The sequence below is a fragment of the Triplophysa rosa genome, linkage group LG3 (genome assembly GCF_024868665.1).
Source record: "Triplophysa rosa linkage group LG3, Trosa_1v2, whole genome shotgun sequence".
NCBI lineage: Eukaryota > Metazoa > Chordata > Actinopteri > Cypriniformes > Nemacheilidae > Triplophysa > Triplophysa rosa.
Genome location: NC_079892.1, coordinates 9,410,723 through 9,430,182, shown reverse-complemented (window position 1 = coordinate 9,430,182; position 19,460 = coordinate 9,410,723). Strand labels below are relative to the sequence as shown.

Genomic DNA, 19,460 nt, shown 5'->3' with positions numbered 1-19,460 from the left:
AGACGGATTCTTTAATGAAGATCAAATGGCATTCGGTTAATACATAAACCATTTACAAAACTAAAAAAACAGCTGGAATGTCAATGAAGTGAAGAAATTGCTGTGCTGTGTAGTGCACTGAACAAACGTCAATCTGAATACTGTGAGAACAGCAGCAACTTTAAGGCAAGTGCTATTCCATTTTCAACATCGTATTATAATGATGATTTATGAGTATTAAATGATTTACTAGCCATTTGTTGGACACATTGTGATGGTTGCACAAAGCTGCTACATTTTAATACTACATGTTTTTACATCAATTGAAAGAAATGCTGGCAATGCTTGTTAAAATGGACTAAAACCTTATATTAGTATTCTGACATGAGAATAACACATTCTAGTTTACAGAAGTTACATATGATATAAACTTTACTATTGGGGCCTTTGGTAACATTTTACAATGAGGCTGTATTTGTTAACATGAACAAACAATGAAGAATACATCTACAGCATTTATTAATCTTAGTTAATTTCAGCATTTACTAATACATTTTAAAATCAAAAGTTGTATCTGTTAACATTAGTTAATGCGCCATCAACTAACATCAATAATTGTATTGGCATTAACAAACCTTAACAAAGATTAATAAATGCTAAAAACTGTATTGTTTATTGTTAGCTAAAGCCTTAACATAAATGTTGTATTTGTTAACATTAGTAAAGTACTTCCCAGAATGCAGTATTATAAAAAATATTGTGTCTGCGTTAAGAAAAAAACTACAACGACACACAATCATAGTGCTTCATCTACCAATCAAAAACAACTATGGACTAGACAGCTGCTGAACAGGTTATGTCAAAACAATAGAGGTCTCAAAATGAACCAGTCAGTTCCAGTCTATTGAGTGCATTTAAAAAAAGATACTATACAATGTTTGAGTAGTACACTCCCACAGAAGTATAATTTGCACAACGTCTATGTTTTCTAGAGAGATGACTGAATGCATTCTCTTCAACAAAGAATCCTGTTTCGAACATTCTGGTATCAAACACTCCTCACTTGGCACTTGGGTCACCAGGAGAACCCTCGACGGTAGAAGAACCGGCACCGCTTTTACTCACGTCCTCTGAGAAACAAAAAAAAACACGTTGCACTCATGAGAAAGCATTATAGAAGAACCAGAATGTGATCCACCGTCAAACCAGCGATCAACCAACCAACCAACCTCTGTCCTTCTTCTCCTGAGTCTCCTCTGCCGCTGTTTTATCAGCCCTGAAGAAGATCCGAGCGCTGCTCAGAGAGAAATACAGCAGCTCAAACTCCTACAAAGAGAAAAGTGCAAGATTTTATATTGCTAAACTGTCTGAAACTAGGTGTCATACATTTTGAATTGTGAAAAAAAAATGCTTCATTCTCTATTTGTTCACGCTCTTTTATACCCACAATGCACTCTGGTTTTAAATGTGGTTTTCTACTGACCTGCAGATAGACATCCAGTCTCTTCTGCGTCAGGTTCATTGTCTGCATGAGCTTCTCATCTTGGCTTGTGGACTGAACGTTCTGCTCCTTCACCATCTCTTTCTTGTACTTTTCCCTGACAGCCTGGAACCAGTGCAGTGAGTCAAACTCCTGATACTGGTCTAAAAGCTTCAGGATGTAGGCAACCCCTGGAATAAATTGGAAAATTAACATTGTCCAGAACAATTTCAATGAAACACCATAGGGATATGTCAAAACATCTCACACGCACCCATGGCAAAACCGTCGTCTGTGAAGGTGGCTCCTTCCTTATTCTTCTTATTGAGTTTTTCTTTGCAGCTGATGGAGTGTTCCACAAAATTTACTGTCTGGGTGAGAGACATAAGATGCATCTGAGAACCGAAATTACATTTATGCAATTGGCAGCCGCTTTTATCCAAATAGACTCACAGTGCATTACAAGATATACATTTTTATCAGTATGTGTGTCCCTGGTAGTCAAAACCATGACCCTTGAGATGGTAACACAATGCTATGGAGCTACAGTTGGTTATCAAGGTAGAAGACCGCCACATTCAACATCTGGAGACTAACCAGAGGAGGAACGATCATGTAGAAGTTCCTCAAGTGCATGTTCTTGGCGCTGCGAAACTCTGGAGCGAAAACCCCCACCAGCATCTTAAAGTACTCGGTTCCTTCGGCAGAATTGCTGGTTAAGTCGCTAAGCACACAGTCGAGCTGGCTGAAAAAAAAACGTAAGGAACTTTAGCCTCACAATAATAAAGTTGTGAAGCTTGTGAAGATGTTGGTAACAATGATATTACGGGGCCACTCAGCGGTACCTGGCAGCTTTCTGTGTCTCTTCTGAGAGACCCTCCTCTTTCACAAGTTCTTCAAAGTTCACAATATCTTCTAGATCAGGAACAAACCTGGAAAAATGTCAATATAAAATGCATAAAATATCTCTGTAGCCCTCATAATGATAATCGTTTCAAAGTAAATATCGAAATATTCAAAATATTAATTGGCTAGCGCTACATGTGTGTAATTCAGAGAAACATTGTAGGAATATTTGAAGTTTATATGAATCTAATAGAAGTATCCATGAAGTTTATACAAGTTACGTTTATATTAAGTGATTATCAATACTTCATATAAAGTCAACAGCAGCACTTTTACTATTAGCTAAACCAAACAATAACACAGTACAACAAATTATTGTTTCGCCCGATATAGTTCCTGTACAATTCTGTGGTGCTAATTATTGTGGTAATATTTATTTTCATGTAGAATCGATGTTTTAGTGTGTATTTAGCTCAAGTAAAATTTGAGTTTATATCATTAATTACGATATATCGGTATGGGATAAAGCGATGCTGGGTGACTATGTCGTGAGGACAGTATTAGTCACAAAAGACAAAAACGATCAAATGTTACTCATTTTTAGTAACGGTTATGTTCAACTGTTGTTTTGTGCCAGTACCTTGTAATTTCTGCGTACGAGTAATACGTACGAGGTTTTTTTGTGAGTTCCGTCGATGGTAAAAACATTTTTTTTTTCGTATTCAGCATGTTAAACTTCGTAAAAATAAAAAAACTTAACCTGATAGCACTACTGCAGCAGTGCAGACCTCCGGAACGAATCATCCTTACGTAGCCCATTGCATTACCTGGACAATAGGAAAAAGCAATTATTTTAATAAACAATTTCATTTTCAAGAAAAAAACACAAAACAACAATACATTAGGACATATCAAACTATTGGGAAAATGTATATTTAATCATTTAAAGTTTCTAAAGGATCAAAATTATTGGATGTAAAATATGTTTAGATACTGTTGCTTACAGGCAAAACAAATAAATATATTGTTGGAGGTGGTTCTTTTTTTTTAAACTACCAACTATATTTTGTCAATTAAAATTCAAAACATTACCGATCTGACTGATCAGCTGTCTAAACTGGTCCAGGTAGCTCTGCCCATCAGGAGTTAGACCCAACTTCCTAATTCCACGGTTAAACTTCTCTGCTCGATCGAAAGGATACTACAAACAGAAGAAATCAACTAAATGCTCATTACCTCATAAAAATCCATCCATTTCTAAATCAAAGACTCGCAGATGAAGTCCAAGCTACCTTCTGGTCTGTCTGGTCCTTGGTTTCCCTAAAGAAGCGGATGTCTTTGATGAGTCTGGATTTGATGTGCTCATCGTACATGAACTGACTGAAAATGTAGAATTTCTTACGGAGGAACTGATACGTAAAGTTAACCTGCAGAAAAAAAATGCATCGCTCGATGAATAAAGACATCTTCATCTTCATCATCACATCAAATCAATCTGGATGAAATCTGTACATACCGTTGTGTTCATGATGCCAGTCCCATGTGTGCGAATAGAGTTGGCAATGTGACGGATGTTAATGGTGTTCAAGTGCTTGTTGTTGCTGGTCTTCTCTATGAAGATCTACAAAACAGTTACAATTATTTTTACAAACTCATTAAAACACACAAAACATTGTTGATCAATCGGTTAAATAATAAAGGGCTTGCCTGGTTGTTAAGGTTGTAGAGGTAGCGGGAGACAAAGACGTGAATGTTCCTCATGATCTCAAGAACATCAAGTCCCTAGAAAATACCATTATAAACAACAATGTAACAGCAAAACAGTATTTTTGGACTAGATATTGTAGTACAAACCTGTTCTAGAGTTTGGCTGGGTAGATGGGCCTCAGTCATGAACAAACCATAGCGCTGGGTGGCGAGATTCCTCATCTCGCTGTATGTGGCCCAGTCATGAAGAGCCACAGTCGTCAGGTTGTAGAACGTCTTGTCTAGATAGTGAGTCACGTAGGCTGCAAAGAACAAAATCTTAAATCTTCAAATCTGAGAAAGTCGCTTTAATAAAAAATATTAAACCGCTTTTACAACCAAGTTTAATTTAATAACACAAGAATAGAATTTGAATTCATATTAAGGGATAGTTTGCTCACCCTCACATCATTACAAACATGTATGACTTTCTTTCTTCTGCAGAACACAAAAGAAGATATTTTGAAGAATGTTGGTAGCCAAACAGCATTGGCCCCCATTGACTTTCATTGTATGAACACAAAACCACAGAGACATTTCTCAAAATATCTTCTTTTGTGTTCCACAGAAGAAAGAGTCGTATACAAGTTTTGAATGACACCAGGGTGAATAAATGAGGACTGTCCCTATTAAGTCAAGCGAGAACGTTCTAATCGAGTAGAGTCATAAAAAGTTTACGAAATAAATAATGTAGCACCCGTACCTTTAATGTCGATAAACCGGTTAAAGAAGCGAATAGGTTTGAGAGAGAAAAAGTGAGCCAGGTCCTTCATGCCCACTTTGAAAGGGTTTCGGTCATCCAGTTTGAGGTGCGTGTGCACAGACAGACGCAGGTCTTTCTCGATCTCCTTACACAGCTTGTCCAGCAGGTGCTAATGAATGGGCAACAATAGATATAAAATCAGTAGAGAGCATCAAACATACGTACTGAGAGAAAGAGACAGGTGAACTCTTCTGCACCGTTTACCTGATTGAGGATTTCCATGATCTCAGTGTCGTAACACACCAGCAGCTGATCACATGACTCCATGTGTTTGGCGTACAGCATGGTGGGCACACAGTCTCTGAGCGCACTGAACTTGTACTAGAGAAAACAGTCAAATGCATTTTTTTCAATATTTACATTGCGAAAGGCTTAAAGGGACAGTTCACACAAAAATAAAAATTCTGTCATCATTTACTCACCATCGAGTTGTTCCAAAACTGTATAAATGTAATTGTTCTGATGAACACAGAGAAAGATATTTGGAAGAATGCTTGTAACCAAACAGTTCTTGGCCACCATAGAATACCATAGGAGGACAAATTACAATGGTATTCAACTGTTTGCTTTCCTACATTCTTCAAAATATCTTCCTTTTGTGTTCAACAGAACAAAGTAATTTATGAATTTTTCCTACTATGGTCAAGACTAATGGGGTCCAAGAACTGTTTGGTTAAAAGCATTCTTCCAAATATCTTTCTCTGTGTTCATCAGAACAAAGACATTTATACAGATTTGGAACAACTTGAGGGTGAGTAAACGATGACAGAATTTTCAATTTTGTTGTTATTTTGAATTTAAATTTTATTAGGGATCCTTTAATATGAATTTATATGACAGACACAGAAGTTGTCTGATACACAATGTTGCTTTCCACAAATGATCATTATACAATAAGTAGATTGCAACAATCAACTTTTACTATTATAACAATAAATCTACGCAGTTGCAAAATAAATTGTCACGTACGGGTCAAACCGATTTTCTATATTCTAAAAAAATGTAAAGTTGTGTGTTGTTAAAAGTTGTTTTACGTGTATTCTGGCCGCATCCACAGCATTTTCATACACATCATCCAGATAGATAGGGAACACTGTGCGATGCCAGTAGAGGAAACTGCAGTCACATTGCACTTTCACTCTGAAGAGAGAGGATATCCCATAATGCACTTGCAACACAGAGTTTACAGAAAACTACTATTGGCAAAGACTTAAAGGGACAGTTCACCCAAAAATAGAAATTCTGTCATCATTTATTCACCATCATGTCATTCAAAACCTGTATCGGACTCGTTCTTCAGTGAAATTTTGAGAAATGTCTCAGTTGTTTTGTGTTCATACAGTGGAAGTCAACAGGGACCAGTGTTGTTTGGTTACCAACGTTCTTCAAAATATCTTTTTTTGTGTAAGTTATAGACGTTTTAAATGACATGAGGGTGAAAATATATTTTTTCATTAGTGGGTGAACTATCACTTTAAGGCTAAACTCAGATCTCACCGTTCTCTAAGTTCACTGATTAAATCCAGTTTCTTCAGCACGAGCTGTAGAGGAAGAAGCTCCTCATCCTTAAATGTTTTCTGTGCAAAAATGAGCAGAATGTATACTTTTCAACGACAAACACCTAAAGCAACAAATGTCTTGACATGTCATTTTTCTTGTGTTTACATTTAATAGCACACAGATTGTATCCTAATCATCACTCACCATCTGAGTGCCAACGCTGAGAGCCAGAGACACTACTAGCCTCCTCTCTTTGGTACTGGGGCCATTCAGAGTGTTTTCAGCCAGAACCAGAGCAGACAGAACATCCAGTCTCTGCTCACTGTACTTCTTATCCGAGATCACTCGTTTCTAAAGACAGTGAGGACATGAGCACAAGGAGAGCATCACTTATAATATCACAGATAAACCGAGACGCTGGTACGGCCTCTAGATCTGGTGTATGGGTGGAGGTGGTCCCTCAATACCTTTGCAGCGGAGATGGAGGCCAGAGCTTGAGACTGTAGCTGTTGTGTGATGTGAGATACAGAGTCTGCGACTACCAACGACCGCCGGTGGAAAGTGTGCTCAACAGCCTGCGCATTATCATGTGATCTCTTACTACATTGGATTTCCTATACAAATTGCATTGAAATATAATGACGATACTCATCTACCCACTTTTAACAGCTCCACCATTCGGCACAGGGCTTTCACAGAGGTCTTGGTCATGGGGCGCTGCATGGACATGTACATGTTCATGGTGGTCTTGATGATGGTGCTGATGCTGTATGCGTACAGTATTCCCTACAGAACAAAACGTTTATACATACATACAGTTTCACTGATAATAAATGAGTGTCCAAAAAATTAGAAATTTGATCTCTACCTGTACAAACGTATTACATCTGTTGCTCAAATCTTCAGAGAGTTTGTCTGGTTTGGGTTCTTTGGACAATATGGACTCCATCTTCATCATCCAAGAGGTCACGAATATGTAGTAAGACTGCATGTCCCTGTATACAGAGTATTTGTATTATAAGTGTTTATAAAAGGATTAGAAAACAAGCAATATAAATACGACTTCCATTTCCATATTTTAAAGGTCCAGTGTATGAAATTTAGCAGCATCTAGCGGTGAGGTTGCGAATTGCAACTAACGGTTCACTCCACCGCTCAATCCTCCCTTTCGAAACACTACAGTGGCTGACAAAGAACTAAGATGTTGTCACGTTTTCGCTTCTTTGCTGATGGATAACGTATATACGAAACACGCTCTGTAGAGCAGATTGTCCGTTTAGGGCTACTGTAGAAACATGGTGAATTGCATGCGAAGGGACCCGCGGTGTATGTAGATAGAAATAGCTCATTCTAAGGTAATAAAAGCATAACGCTTCATTACGTAAGGTCTTTATACACCTCTGAAGACATAGTTATGTATACTATATTGTAGGGATGTAACGATTCACCCAGCTCACGATGCGATGAGATTCACGATTCTGATCTCACGATGCGATTTAATCACGATTTTTTACAGAATGAGTTGAGAAAAATTTTAAATGAACAACTGCCTTTTTATTATTTCTCTAATGCTGCACAATTCTTTGTAAAATAAAAATCTATTTTATGTCAAATAACAAAACTAAATAGCAGTTTTAAAACAAATTCCAAATCAAATAAAAGATGAATAAAACAAAAGTCTCTTTAATATAAACAAACTAAGACTTTGTATGTGCTTTCCTAACATGTACTTTTTTAAGAAATATCAGCATATCTACGTTTACCAAGTTTGCAGAAAAACAGCGGCCCCTGCTGTTCAAAACATGTACTGTGATTTTTAGAACGTCTCAACCGACTTGAATCGTCACATGTTATAATCGATTTTCAACCGGCTCACGGTGAATCGTTACATCCCTGCTATATTGCATTTCTGTCAATACATCCTTCAAAAAATTACACATTGCACCTTTAACAGATATAAGAGCTTACTTAATTAGCATCTGTGCTTTTTGCTGTAAGAATGTGTCTCTGTTGCTGCGGATGCTTTGGATGCTTTTCTTATCCATCAGTTTGGCTGCTGCGGGGACTTTGTTTATTAAAAACGTGTCGGGAAACCAGACGATGTTTGCTGTTAAAGTCACTGCGGGGACCTGGTGGGCACAAAAAAAACCAGTGAGATTTCATAATGACTAAAGGAGGACGTTTATACATGTAGCATACTAGGTGAGCATACTCACCTTTTTACACACATCCAACAGGGATTTGTAGATCTTCTTATCAACGGTCCTGAAGATATGAAAGTGCAACACGAAGAGACAACAGACGCCAGCGTACTTATCCCTCTGATCGATCTCAGAGGGTTCTCCTGCAATAAACATATCATGATGATGGGTCAGATTTTTGATGTCTAAAGCCACGAGTAAACAACTTTATTTTTCATAACAATGAAATTTTATTTGCACAGTTGGGTGGAAAATGTTCCTAATTTGTCTGCCCCTTTGCTGCTAAATGACTAAATGTAATGTTATATTTCTAATGTAATTGAGTTTTTTTAACAGTTGTGAGTACTAACCGAGCTTTGACTCCACATTGACAAATATGGTTCTAATATTGTAGAAAAACTCCTCAGCAAAGGCACTGTTTTTTGAGACGGATACTCCTTCTCCTGCATTATCAAACCTCTGCTCCACACAAGCCTGCATGGACAAAGCAGAAAGACAATCTATGTATAGACATTTAACATAAAAATAACAAGGAATGCATTTTCATTGCATTTAACTTCTGTAGATTTATATATCTGTGATTAAATATGCCTTTCTAATACAGATAAGCATATTTAGGATTGTGCAATTCACAAATTAACGTAGTAAGACTGCATGTCCCTGTATACAGAGTATTTGTATTGTAAGTGTTTATAAATAAAATTAGAAAACAAGCAATATAAACAGAAATTCCATTGGTCCACAAAGTTTAGAAACCATATTTTAAAGGTCCAGTGTATGAAATTTAGCAGAATCTAGTGGTGAGGTTGCGAATTGCAACTCGCAATCTCTCGCTTACATATATACATGTAAATGTAAATTAAGCAATTTATTATATTTTGAAAACTATTCTATATTTATTTGAAAAATGTGTGCTCGTGATTTATGCATAATAAGATCTAGCATATTAATACATCATTACTATTATAGCTGAAATTTTTGTCCAATCAGAATCAATAATCTAAACTGAAGTCTGGCTGTACATTATACCTCACATAAATAAGGTCAAATTTTCACAAATCTCATGCTTTCACTAGCTGAATACAGAAACGTGGGTCTAGAAACAGTGTTGACCTGAAAGATCATGCTGTCCAGCAGTTGTCCCTCCAGCTTCAGTATAAGCTTCTCAAAGGGCTTCAGCTTCTCCTCTGGAATGGCAAACTTTCCTGGGTTATGATGGACAGATTTGAGTAACCTGTAGAAAAAAAATACAGGGTTGAACTTTCCTGATGTTCTTCATTTGGTCTCTTCAAATGCGTTTAATGAGTCGTAAAACGTCAAACTCAATCAAAAGAATCAAGATGGTAACTCTGGCTACCTTTTGTACATCTTCCAGTGTTCCTTGAGCGTGGTGTGGTTCTCCATGATCTCATCAAGCGTGATGAGGACAGCCAGAAGTTCACCTAGATGCTCGTACACTGTCTGATGAAAGACACGATAATACGATAATTTAATACGATAAAACAGGGAACAACAAGAGAACATATGAAGAAAGAAAATTCAAGGTTACCTGAAAGTGTACACCTGTGGACTCAATGATTTTTGTTGCACTCCTATAAGTGAGAAATTAATATAGAAAGCACATTTGCATCAACACAACATTAAACTCTGTAAAAATACAGTTAATATTGTTAGCGTCTCACTTGTTGCTGTTATATAAAGCAGCCAGCTGGTGAACCATATTGACCACCACCTCAAAGCAACGGGAGACGAAACAAGACAGCTCCTGTGAGTGTTAAAACAAAAAAAAACTTTTGTGACCCTGGACCACAAAACCAGTCATAAGTAGCCCAGGTATATTTAGCAATAGCCAACAATACATTGTATGGATACAATTGTTCTTTTATGCTAAAAATTATTAGGATATTAAGATAAAGATCATGTTCCATAAAGATTTTGTAAATATTTCCATAAATATATCAAAACTTTATTTTTGTATGTGGATACAGCAAAATCACAAACAAAATGGCTAGAAACACGACTACAAACTTCACTCGCTGCTGCCCGCCCCGCTCCTTGGGAATTACCCACGTACGTTTGGTGTCTATGTAAAGCTTAGAATTTCTTCTTTCTGGTTCATCTCCACAACGTCATTACAGCGCTAAGTCAACAGAGAACGGTTTAGCAACGGCCTGCTACAGTGCCTCTGATGGACAACTTTAAATGCAATTTCCTCAATATTTCGATTTTTTTGCACCCTCAGATTCCAGATTTTTAAATAATCGTATCTCGGATAAATATCGCCCTATCCAAACATACCATACATCATGGAAAGCTTATTTACTCAGTTTTCAGATGATGTATAAATCACAATTTCACAAAATTAACCAATTATGACTCGTTTTGTGGTACGGGGTCACAAACATGTTTGATGTCATTTGTTAAACGCAATAATAAAACTATATTAAATAGTTAAATATCAAACCTGTAAAAAGGAAATGAAGCGGCCCATCTGTATTTGAGACTCTCCTTCCACCACACTCGTGTCAGACACTGCAAAAAAATAAAATAAATTAAAAGATACAGTTGAAAGAGTTAAATAAACTAAATAAGTCTTTAAAACCAAAATTGACTTGTTAGCATAATACTTCTCCATTCATGTTTTAATTCATCGGTGCATGTTCCAAATTAAGAAAAACTGCACTGGCCCGACATTAACTGTGTTTGGTTATAATATAACAATTAATTTTATATATTTTTTATTAATATTAACTTATATTAATATTTTACTGTATATTAATTGTAGTAAATTAAATCTACTCAACAGTTATTGATTCTTTGCAGAGGTTTACCAGAAGTTAAGTTTGTCTGTAGAGACCAAGTTTCATATTCCAATTCTTTCTTTATTTCCCACAATTTTCTTATTATTTTGTTTAACTGAGAAACACATCACATTACAAAAATAAAATGTGTGGTGAACAGAATTTGATTTTCAAATCCAGATCCAGCCACAGACAAAATGTACGTATAATTGAAAAATCTTTAAACAGCAATTGTTACCTCCTTCACCGTAATACACCAAGCCATTATAGAACTTTGTTTCAGCCTGAAAGTAGAAACAACAAATGACAATAAACACCTCATGATGTACTTCATTAACTTATTATAATAATTCAATCCATCTCCATTTATTCTCCATTTTACCTCATACTTCAGCTTTTTGACCTCACAGCACAGAGCTGCATAAACTGTAATAACTTTGTTGAGCACCTGATAGAAACCATGTATTAATGGGTCAGGACTGCAATATATTTGATGTAATAAAAACACAAGGCTGACAAAATAGAAAAAAGTGTTTGATCATAATTTTGGCAGGTATGTCAATACCTTATTTTCAGTTTTGATGAGCTCCAACAGTGAGGACTGATCATACGGGATGAGCTGTACAAAAAAGCGAAACGTTATATTACATTTCACAGCCCAATGGAGGGTGAATGCAAATCAACAAGTGGGAAATGCTGGTATGAATCCATAAATCATAAAGCAATACCTTCAAAGCAATAGGATCCAGAGTAAAGTCCCACACATCTCCGATAGAGTCATCTAACGCTTCCTCGATGCCCTGGAGCTGAGCAGCATACTCTTCTAGAAACTTCTCATAGCTTTTAAGCTGCACTTCTGTGTGGATTTCTGCACAGGAAGGAACCAAATGCAACACAAAACTAGTGAGATTGATTTCCTTCCATATTTAAGGGAATAATATTAGGTATATACATATGATATATTTGTGTCATTTTCTCACACAAGAACACAATATGCTCAATATAATAATAGTATAGAGCCCCAGAGTTTTCAACCAGGGGTCTACAAATGTACTGCAAAGGAGTCTGAAATATCAGATATATTTTATAAAAAAATATTATGTTAATATATTATAACACCTATGCCAACACAATTACATTAGATTCTGATTACTTAAAACGGATGAACAGTTCATATAACTGACTAATGCACTAAATGAATATCTTAGTTTTTGCACAAAACGAAATTCAGTCATCCAATGCATTGTGCGAACACGTTTAAATGAAGTTACAGTCTTGTTTATTCATGACATTTTATTCTAATTAATTGAGTCTAAGAAAGAGAAATCTGATCAGAGGGCTTGAACTTGCTCACTTTCCCTGGTCATCTGACATCTAGCTAACATTACACTACACAGCTAGCCACAGGCTTCATAAAGCTTTCACGTGAATAACAATCCCAGCATCAGCCCGATCGGACTTACTTTGCGATCCATCATCAAAGCGATCAAACTCCCAGTCAGGAGATAGAGAATCCACTGCCATTGTGAAATAAACAACACCGACAGCGCTACCAGAAAGCTGCCATTAGCTCACTGTGTTTAGATTTCATTGGCACAGTCACACACAGCACAGAGAGGGGAGCGGCTGTGCTGAGGATCACATGATTCGCACGGAACGCAGGAACGCGAGCTTCCTGTCTGATTTCTGACTGAATTTTATAATAAATCACGCGTGATAATCTAACGTGACATATCGTGACCCTAAAATGTATGGTGGGCACACACAAACACACAACACTTGAAATAGCCTATCTAAAATCTTTGCATTAGATGTAAAAAATATTAAACTAAAATCTGAAACAAAATCTAGAACATGCATAAACGAATATATTTAAGACTTAAATATATATGAAAGATAAATACTGAATACTAAAAACTGAAACCGGAAGTGCTTACATTCTTATAGTATATACGTTTTTATCCAAATGTTTTCTTTTCTGATTTTAATATTCTCTCTTATGTTTTATATTCTTTATATGCTCACATAGCTCTATTAATAGTTTCATTAAAATATATATATTTTTGTTTATGGCATTTTTGTACTATGCTTCAGTACACCAAGACTATTTCACGGCACTTTACTATAAAAGTAATTCCAATTTCTGACCTTACAGTGTTTAAAAGCAAAACTAAATAAAGTCTATTGAATGCTGTTTTAATTACAAAATGAAGTAATTGTTGACAAAGTTTTGTGCAGTGCAACTTACTCGCTCTGTCCAAAAGATGGCGACATACAACAGACAACCTCACAACAGGTCAACTGTTTTCTTGTACAAAATAAATGCAACATTACTTGCCGATCTGCAGGGGTAGGAATGGCAAATTCATAACTACCGCTGCGACCCTATTTCAATGTTCCCTTTGATTTTTCCTAACATACTATGCGTGTGGAATTAATTAGTTGATGGGGCGTATTTTAGCACAAACACAACAGTAGTGTCACAGTAGCCTACTGTGTGAGTCTGTGATACTTCAGCAGCAGCGTGTACAGAGAGAGCTCAGTGGACGGGAGTTATAAAAGTGCTCAGCCTCTACATGCTTCACACTTGCTTTCATAGCTGTGCTTAAGGGGTAAGGTGTGTTTTTCGTGAAACGTCTCTTTAGAACAACTGGAAAAGTAAAGTTAATAGTCAAAAACAGACAAAAGACTACTTTGTTTAAAAAAATAATATCACGATATTTTGGTACATTTGCCATTTCTCAATTTATTTGAATCTTTGAATGTGATATGTATTTTAGACCAATAGATAAGTGTAGAGTAAATGTTAATGGCATTCTGCTTTGACATTACACTGCTCTGTTTTTTATAAATATAACAGTTGTTTAACTATTAATGCTGGCATAGTCGCTTTGTAGTTTAGATAAATTGACTGGTATTTCATAAATTCATAAAAACTGTCTTCATAAATTCATAAACTAGTTTTATACTTTTATTTATATATGTGTGTGTGTGTGTGTTTCTAACTTAACATTCCTTTAGTGTGGATACCTTTATACAATATTCTTTGTCCATTTTTGTATTATTTAATCAAATTGTATTCAAGCCTTGTAGAGAAAAGTATTAATTTTAATGTCAACAAGTACTGTTTTATGCTGATTTGATGTAGATTTTAATATTATTTTGATCTTTGAACTTAATAGTTTACAATACCATGCGTTCATTGAATCTCAATTAAATGAGAATTCACAAGTAATACAAATAACTGCTGTCTATAACAGGCTATACATAAAAAAATCCTATAAAATTAAAAACTGATGTGATACTATACATTTAAATGGTAAGAAAAATATTTGCTAGTAGTTTACTGGTTTGAGTTATACATTTCACAACTTAACTTCATTTTACATTTACTTTCATGTTGGTGACATTGTTTCTCCTCTTCTATCAGGTGAAATGCCAAGCAATAAACTCAAACATTGAAAAAGAACAAGTGACTTGACTACAATGATACTCAGTCATACTCACATCTGTGTATAAATATTTGACAAGGTTAAATGGGATCTGTCAATGAAGCACAGCAGGTGGGCTCAACTGACCCGCCAAAAGATGGGCATCCGTTTATGCCCAGTCCAGAGGCCGACAGACCCTGCTTCACCCGTTCTATCTGCAGTAACACAAACACAGAGTTTTCAGACTTAGATCCTCTAGTGCCCAATGCAGGTTACGGGACATCATCAACCTCTGGATCCCTGATACAAGATGAACAAGTGGAGATTCGTCAGGAGATGCCAAGCGAATCGGTCCGGGTGATGGTGCTACAGATTTTGTTTCCGTTCCTCCTAGCGGGCTTTGGAACAGTGATGGCAGGCACGTTACTGGAACTTGTGCAGGTATGTATGGGAGATGATGGGTTTGGGTAGATTCGGAATGAATTCAATATCAACGAATGTTCTTTGTCTTGGTGAGACAGCATTGGGACATTTTTCTAAACGTGATGGAGATCTTCATTCTGGTCCCACCTCTGCTTGGTCTAAAGGGGAACCTGGAGATGACTCTGGCGTCAAGATTGTCCACTGCGGTAAACATACAGATGTTGCTTATGTTGGTTACCTTGTGAAGCTGGTTGACCAAGGAAGTCATTTTGGTGGGGTGCATTTGAACATGTTTCAGCCATGACGTTACATTGAAGGGGCATTGCTGAGGTTGGAAGAGATAAATGGCTTATCACTTCTAAACCTAGTAATACCCCTGGTTTGTCTATTAGGTGCGTCTAAGCCAGTTTAACCCGATATATGCTGGTCAAAAATCAAATAATATACTTTTTATGCATTAAATGTTGCTTTTGCATACTATATGCCTTCCTCCTGAGTCAATTGAAAAATTTAGACGCAACAAGTCAATAGAAGTTTATTTTTACACTGTTGAAATTATATTCCCTTATTATACTCCCCAACTAACTATTGCAGGTGAATGTTGGCAGAATGACATCTTCAAGTGAGAAGTGGAACCTCATCGTTGGAAATCTTGCCCTCAAGCAGGTTAATTCAGACTTTTGGGTCTTTTTACTCCTTTGTTGGTTGTTCGGTTCTGTAGTTTCTGTGCAGTTATTTGCTTTCTTTTCTTGTGACAGCTTCAAGCTACTGTTCTGGGCTTCTTAGCTGCGCTGCTAGCTTCAGGTCTTGGATGGATCCTTCAAGAGGAGCTTCTCGTGAAACACGTAGCATTGCTTTGCTGTTGCAGTGTAGTGACTGCATTCATGGCATCATTTTTGCAAGGTTTGCATCCAACCCAGTGAAGTCTTATATACCTAAATGGACGCTTTAATATGTAAAAAGATGTGATTATGAATACTTTTCTGCATTAAATTAGGTTTTTTTCATCATTGTGGCTACATTGATCATGGGATTGTTCTCATTCGAATAACTCATGACTTGTGATCTGAGCGTGCAAACTCATTTTCCATGTGTGTGAATGCATGGGCTGAAAATAGATCTAATATCCTCAGGTCAAATACCTCATATTATCGTGTTTAGCATGAGCTTTGAAAAGCAAACCAGGTTTAAGCAACTTGGTGTTTTAATACATGTGTGTACTATAGAAAAGCATCACAATTACTATTACAAATTTGATTTGTAGGAAATAAATTGAAACCAAATACCATATATTCAAATGCATGTCGTAAATATAATACACAAACTGTTTCTAGGGATCATAATGGTCGGGGTGATTGTTGGCTCAAAAAAGGTGGGCATCAACCCAGACAATATAGCCACGCCCCTCGCAGCCAGTTTTGGAGACCTTATCACATTGGGACTTCTTGCCATCATCGGTCAAGGCTTTTATTACTGCATGGGTGAGAAGAGCAAATGTTACCATTCTTAACCTTTAAAAAACTTGTTCCAGATTTGGAGATTTAATGTGTTATGGATGGTTTACGCTTCTTGTTAGGTCTTTTAAAGGTCCAGTGTGTAATTTTTTGGAGGATCTATTGATAGAAATGCAATATAATATACATAACTATGTCTTCAGAGGTGTATAAAGACCTTACATAATGAAGCGTTATGTTTTTATGACCTTAGAATGAGCTATTTCTATCTACATACCCAGCGGTCCCCTTACATGGAATTGGTCATGTTGTTTCTACAGTAGCCCTAAACGGACAAACTGCTCTACAGAGCGTGTTTTGTAAATACGTTATCTCCTTCAGCACAGAAGCGAAAAAATGTCCACATCTTAGTCCTGTGTCCGCCACCATAGTACTTCAAAAGGGAGGGGTGGAATGAGCCGTTGGTTGCGATTCGCAACTTCACCACTACACTACATGACACTAAATTTCTTTTCCAGTTGTTTTTATTTGTCTTATTTATTTTCTAACTTTACTTGTTTGTAGACCCTTATCCATACATTTCCTACTTGGTGTGTGTCATATTCTTGTGTCTGACGCCACTGTGGGTGATTATTTCATTTCGTCACCCTGAGAGTCGCAAGCTGCTGCTTACCGGCTGGGAGCCAATCATAACAGCTCTTGTGATCAGCAGGTAAAACTAAACTTTACCTCACTTGGTACATATATAACTATTGATACAAGCTACAGACAATTGTGAGAGTACCTCTTCTTTGTATTTGCAGTCTTGGTGGACTGATTCTGGACAAAACCATCGCCGATCCAAACCTTGGGAGTATTGTGGTTTACACACCTGTAATAAATGGTGGGTCCGATAAAACATTCTAAAACACTTAGGTTGGGGTTTATTGTGAAAACTACTTGTTTCACTTGTTTGTGCACTTTCCAATGTTAACCCTTAAGGTGTTGGTGGTAATCTGGTTTCCATCCAGGCTAGTCGAATAGCTACATATCTGCATTTTCAATGTACTCTGGGTGAGCCACCAGAAGATTCAAAAGGATGTTACTGGCCCAGTCGCAGCTTTTGTGCCAAAGGTGAAAATGTTCTTGCTTACCTCGATTTGGAAATATGTAGAGCAGAATGTCAAATGAGCATTAAAAGTGCATTCATTCATGCATATTTCATACAGAAATAAGGAAATGAATATGTATTCTCATCTAATCGCTTTTACTGTGTTGCTGGCAGGCCCGAATGGAAGATCGGCACAGGTGCTGCTTGCATTGACCATCCCAGGTCATCTGGTTTTTATCTACACTATTTACTTAATAGAAGGGAGTGAGAATCCGCCCACTCCTGTCTTCATATCACTCTATTTGGTAGCAGCTTTTACACAGGTAAGTGACAGTATCACTGTGATATTTTTCATGATTACAAATTCTTAACTATAATAAACATGAGCCATACCGCAAATTGTACATTTAGTTATTATTAATTATTATTAAATATCCTTTTCCTGATTTTATTTTAGGTTTTCTTACTGCTGTGCATCGCTGATGTGATGGTTCACTGCTTGTGGAAGTTCGGCAGGGACCCTGATAGCTTCTCCATCCCTTATCTGACAGCTCTGGGAGATCTGCTGGGCACTGCCTTTCTGGCACTGTGTTTTTATATCATGTCATTGGTGACATAACTGTTGATATGGGTGACAACGGACACTATCTGTGTTCTGAAAGGGTGGAATCTAATTTATGAAAGCACTTAATGTACTGGGGACATTTCTGGCATTTCTCAGCACATCTAATTGAATATCTGTGGACAGCTTTATTTAAAATACATGAAGTGAACAAAAATCCACTTATCCAGATGACTTCACAATATATGCTGCCTGTATCATGCATCAATACATTATTTTGTACTTCCATGTCATGTGACTGTTTCTATTAGAAAAAGAAGTGCTGTTGTGTGATTCCATTATTATGTTAACTGAGCGAATGTCTCAAAGGTGCTTTGCATTGACACTTTATTTACATATCACATTGCATCTCTGCAATAAAAAATCGTGCAGGATTGAGAACAATTTTCAATTTGGATCAACATCTTGATTCTTTATGTGGTCCTAATACAAAATGTGAATCATAATGTGTATTTGGCAACATTAAAACATAGTAGCTCTCAAAATCTTAAACTTTAACTAATGATTGCGTTTACATTCAGGAATTTAGCAGACCCATTTATCCAAAGTGACTTTTTTGCTTGCTTGGTTAATAAAGGTTTGCTAAAATGATAAAGGTTTGCTAAAATGGTTTCTAAAAAGTATCTGGTGTAGAAAATGTAGGCTACAAACTATCATAAATGATCACAGATACGTTTACTGTATGCCATCAAAACCATTTGTTTAACAAAATAATACTAAAATAATCAAGATTTTTGTCTTGTTTTCTTCCATTTTGTATCACCATTGGCTGGTTGGCTGTGAATTTATGATTAACATTCAAACGATTGAACAAAATGCAACCAACAGAATATAACCGATTTAAAATGTTAAACAAATATCTTTAAGATTTAATTACATATGTAAGATAAAAATACTAATAATAAATAAAAAATAATTGCTTCTGGACCAGTGTTTACTTCTTGCAAAGTGGTCTATAGACAGCATATTATGTGTTAGAAAGTTTAAGAAAAAGCATTGCTTTTCTTCCCAACTGTGTTTAGATTTGTTTCCAATTTCTTAGCCAGTATGTTAGGCCTAAGCATTTAAACAGCATGTTTCAGATTTGAGGCTTTTACATCACAAGTAACAGTGACTGTGCAAAG

At 36.5% G+C, this 19,460-nt stretch overlaps 2 protein-coding genes across 2 annotated transcripts; one reads left to right on the top strand and one right to left on the bottom strand.

The window, feature by feature from the left end:
• Positions 1 to 138: 138 nt before the first annotated feature.
• On the bottom strand, positions 139 to 12,920 carry washc4 (WASH complex subunit 4). Its single transcript, XM_057329508.1, has 33 exons — positions 12,780 to 12,920; positions 12,045 to 12,184; positions 11,882 to 11,935; positions 11,699 to 11,764; positions 11,555 to 11,600; positions 10,980 to 11,047; positions 10,198 to 10,280; positions 10,065 to 10,107; positions 9,873 to 9,976; positions 9,629 to 9,749; positions 8,866 to 8,989; positions 8,531 to 8,658; positions 8,283 to 8,443; positions 7,183 to 7,309; positions 6,975 to 7,100; positions 6,782 to 6,889; positions 6,519 to 6,665; positions 6,312 to 6,391; positions 5,849 to 5,954; positions 5,019 to 5,135; positions 4,755 to 4,923; positions 4,160 to 4,314; positions 4,013 to 4,087; positions 3,822 to 3,926; positions 3,598 to 3,732; positions 3,398 to 3,506; positions 3,066 to 3,132; positions 2,305 to 2,391; positions 2,057 to 2,204; positions 1,734 to 1,830; positions 1,463 to 1,650; positions 1,209 to 1,305; positions 139 to 1,109 (listed from the first exon to the last, which is right to left on the bottom strand). Exons 1-33 carry the CDS (start codon positions 12,838 to 12,840, stop codon positions 1,039 to 1,041), a joined length of 3,513 nt encoding a protein of 1,170 aa, XP_057185491.1. The 5' UTR covers positions 12,841 to 12,920; the 3' UTR covers positions 139 to 1,038.
• An 897-nt stretch (positions 12,921 to 13,817) lies between these two features.
• Positions 13,818 to 18,720, top strand: slc41a2a (solute carrier family 41 member 2a). Its single transcript, XM_057329512.1, is given in 12 exon segments — positions 13,818 to 13,928; positions 14,747 to 15,188; positions 15,269 to 15,376; positions 15,765 to 15,836; positions 15,929 to 16,073; positions 16,505 to 16,651; positions 17,189 to 17,336; positions 17,428 to 17,507; positions 17,606 to 17,737; positions 17,889 to 18,037; positions 18,172 to 18,316; positions 18,319 to 18,720. Coding segments are annotated over 11 exon segments (1,539 nt in total). The 5' UTR covers positions 13,818 to 13,928; positions 14,747 to 14,852; the 3' UTR covers positions 18,396 to 18,720.
• The last annotated feature ends 740 nt before the right edge of the window (positions 18,721 to 19,460 follow it).

What these genes read in the sequence shown, in the direction of transcription:
- washc4 (XM_057329508.1), bottom strand. Translation starts at nt 12,840, where the DNA reads ATGGCAGTGGATTCTCTATCTCCTGACTGGGAGTTTGATCGCTTTGAT. An exon ending in GCTTTATATAACAGCAACAA is followed by an intron (nt 10,108 to 10,197) that starts GTGAGACGCTAA and finishes TCTCACTTATAG; the next exon opens with GAGTGCAACAAAAATCATTG. An exon ending in AAAGCACAGATGCTAATTAA is followed by an intron (nt 7,310 to 8,282) that starts GTAAGCTCTTAT and finishes CTCTGTATACAG; the next exon opens with GGACATGCAGTCTTACTACA.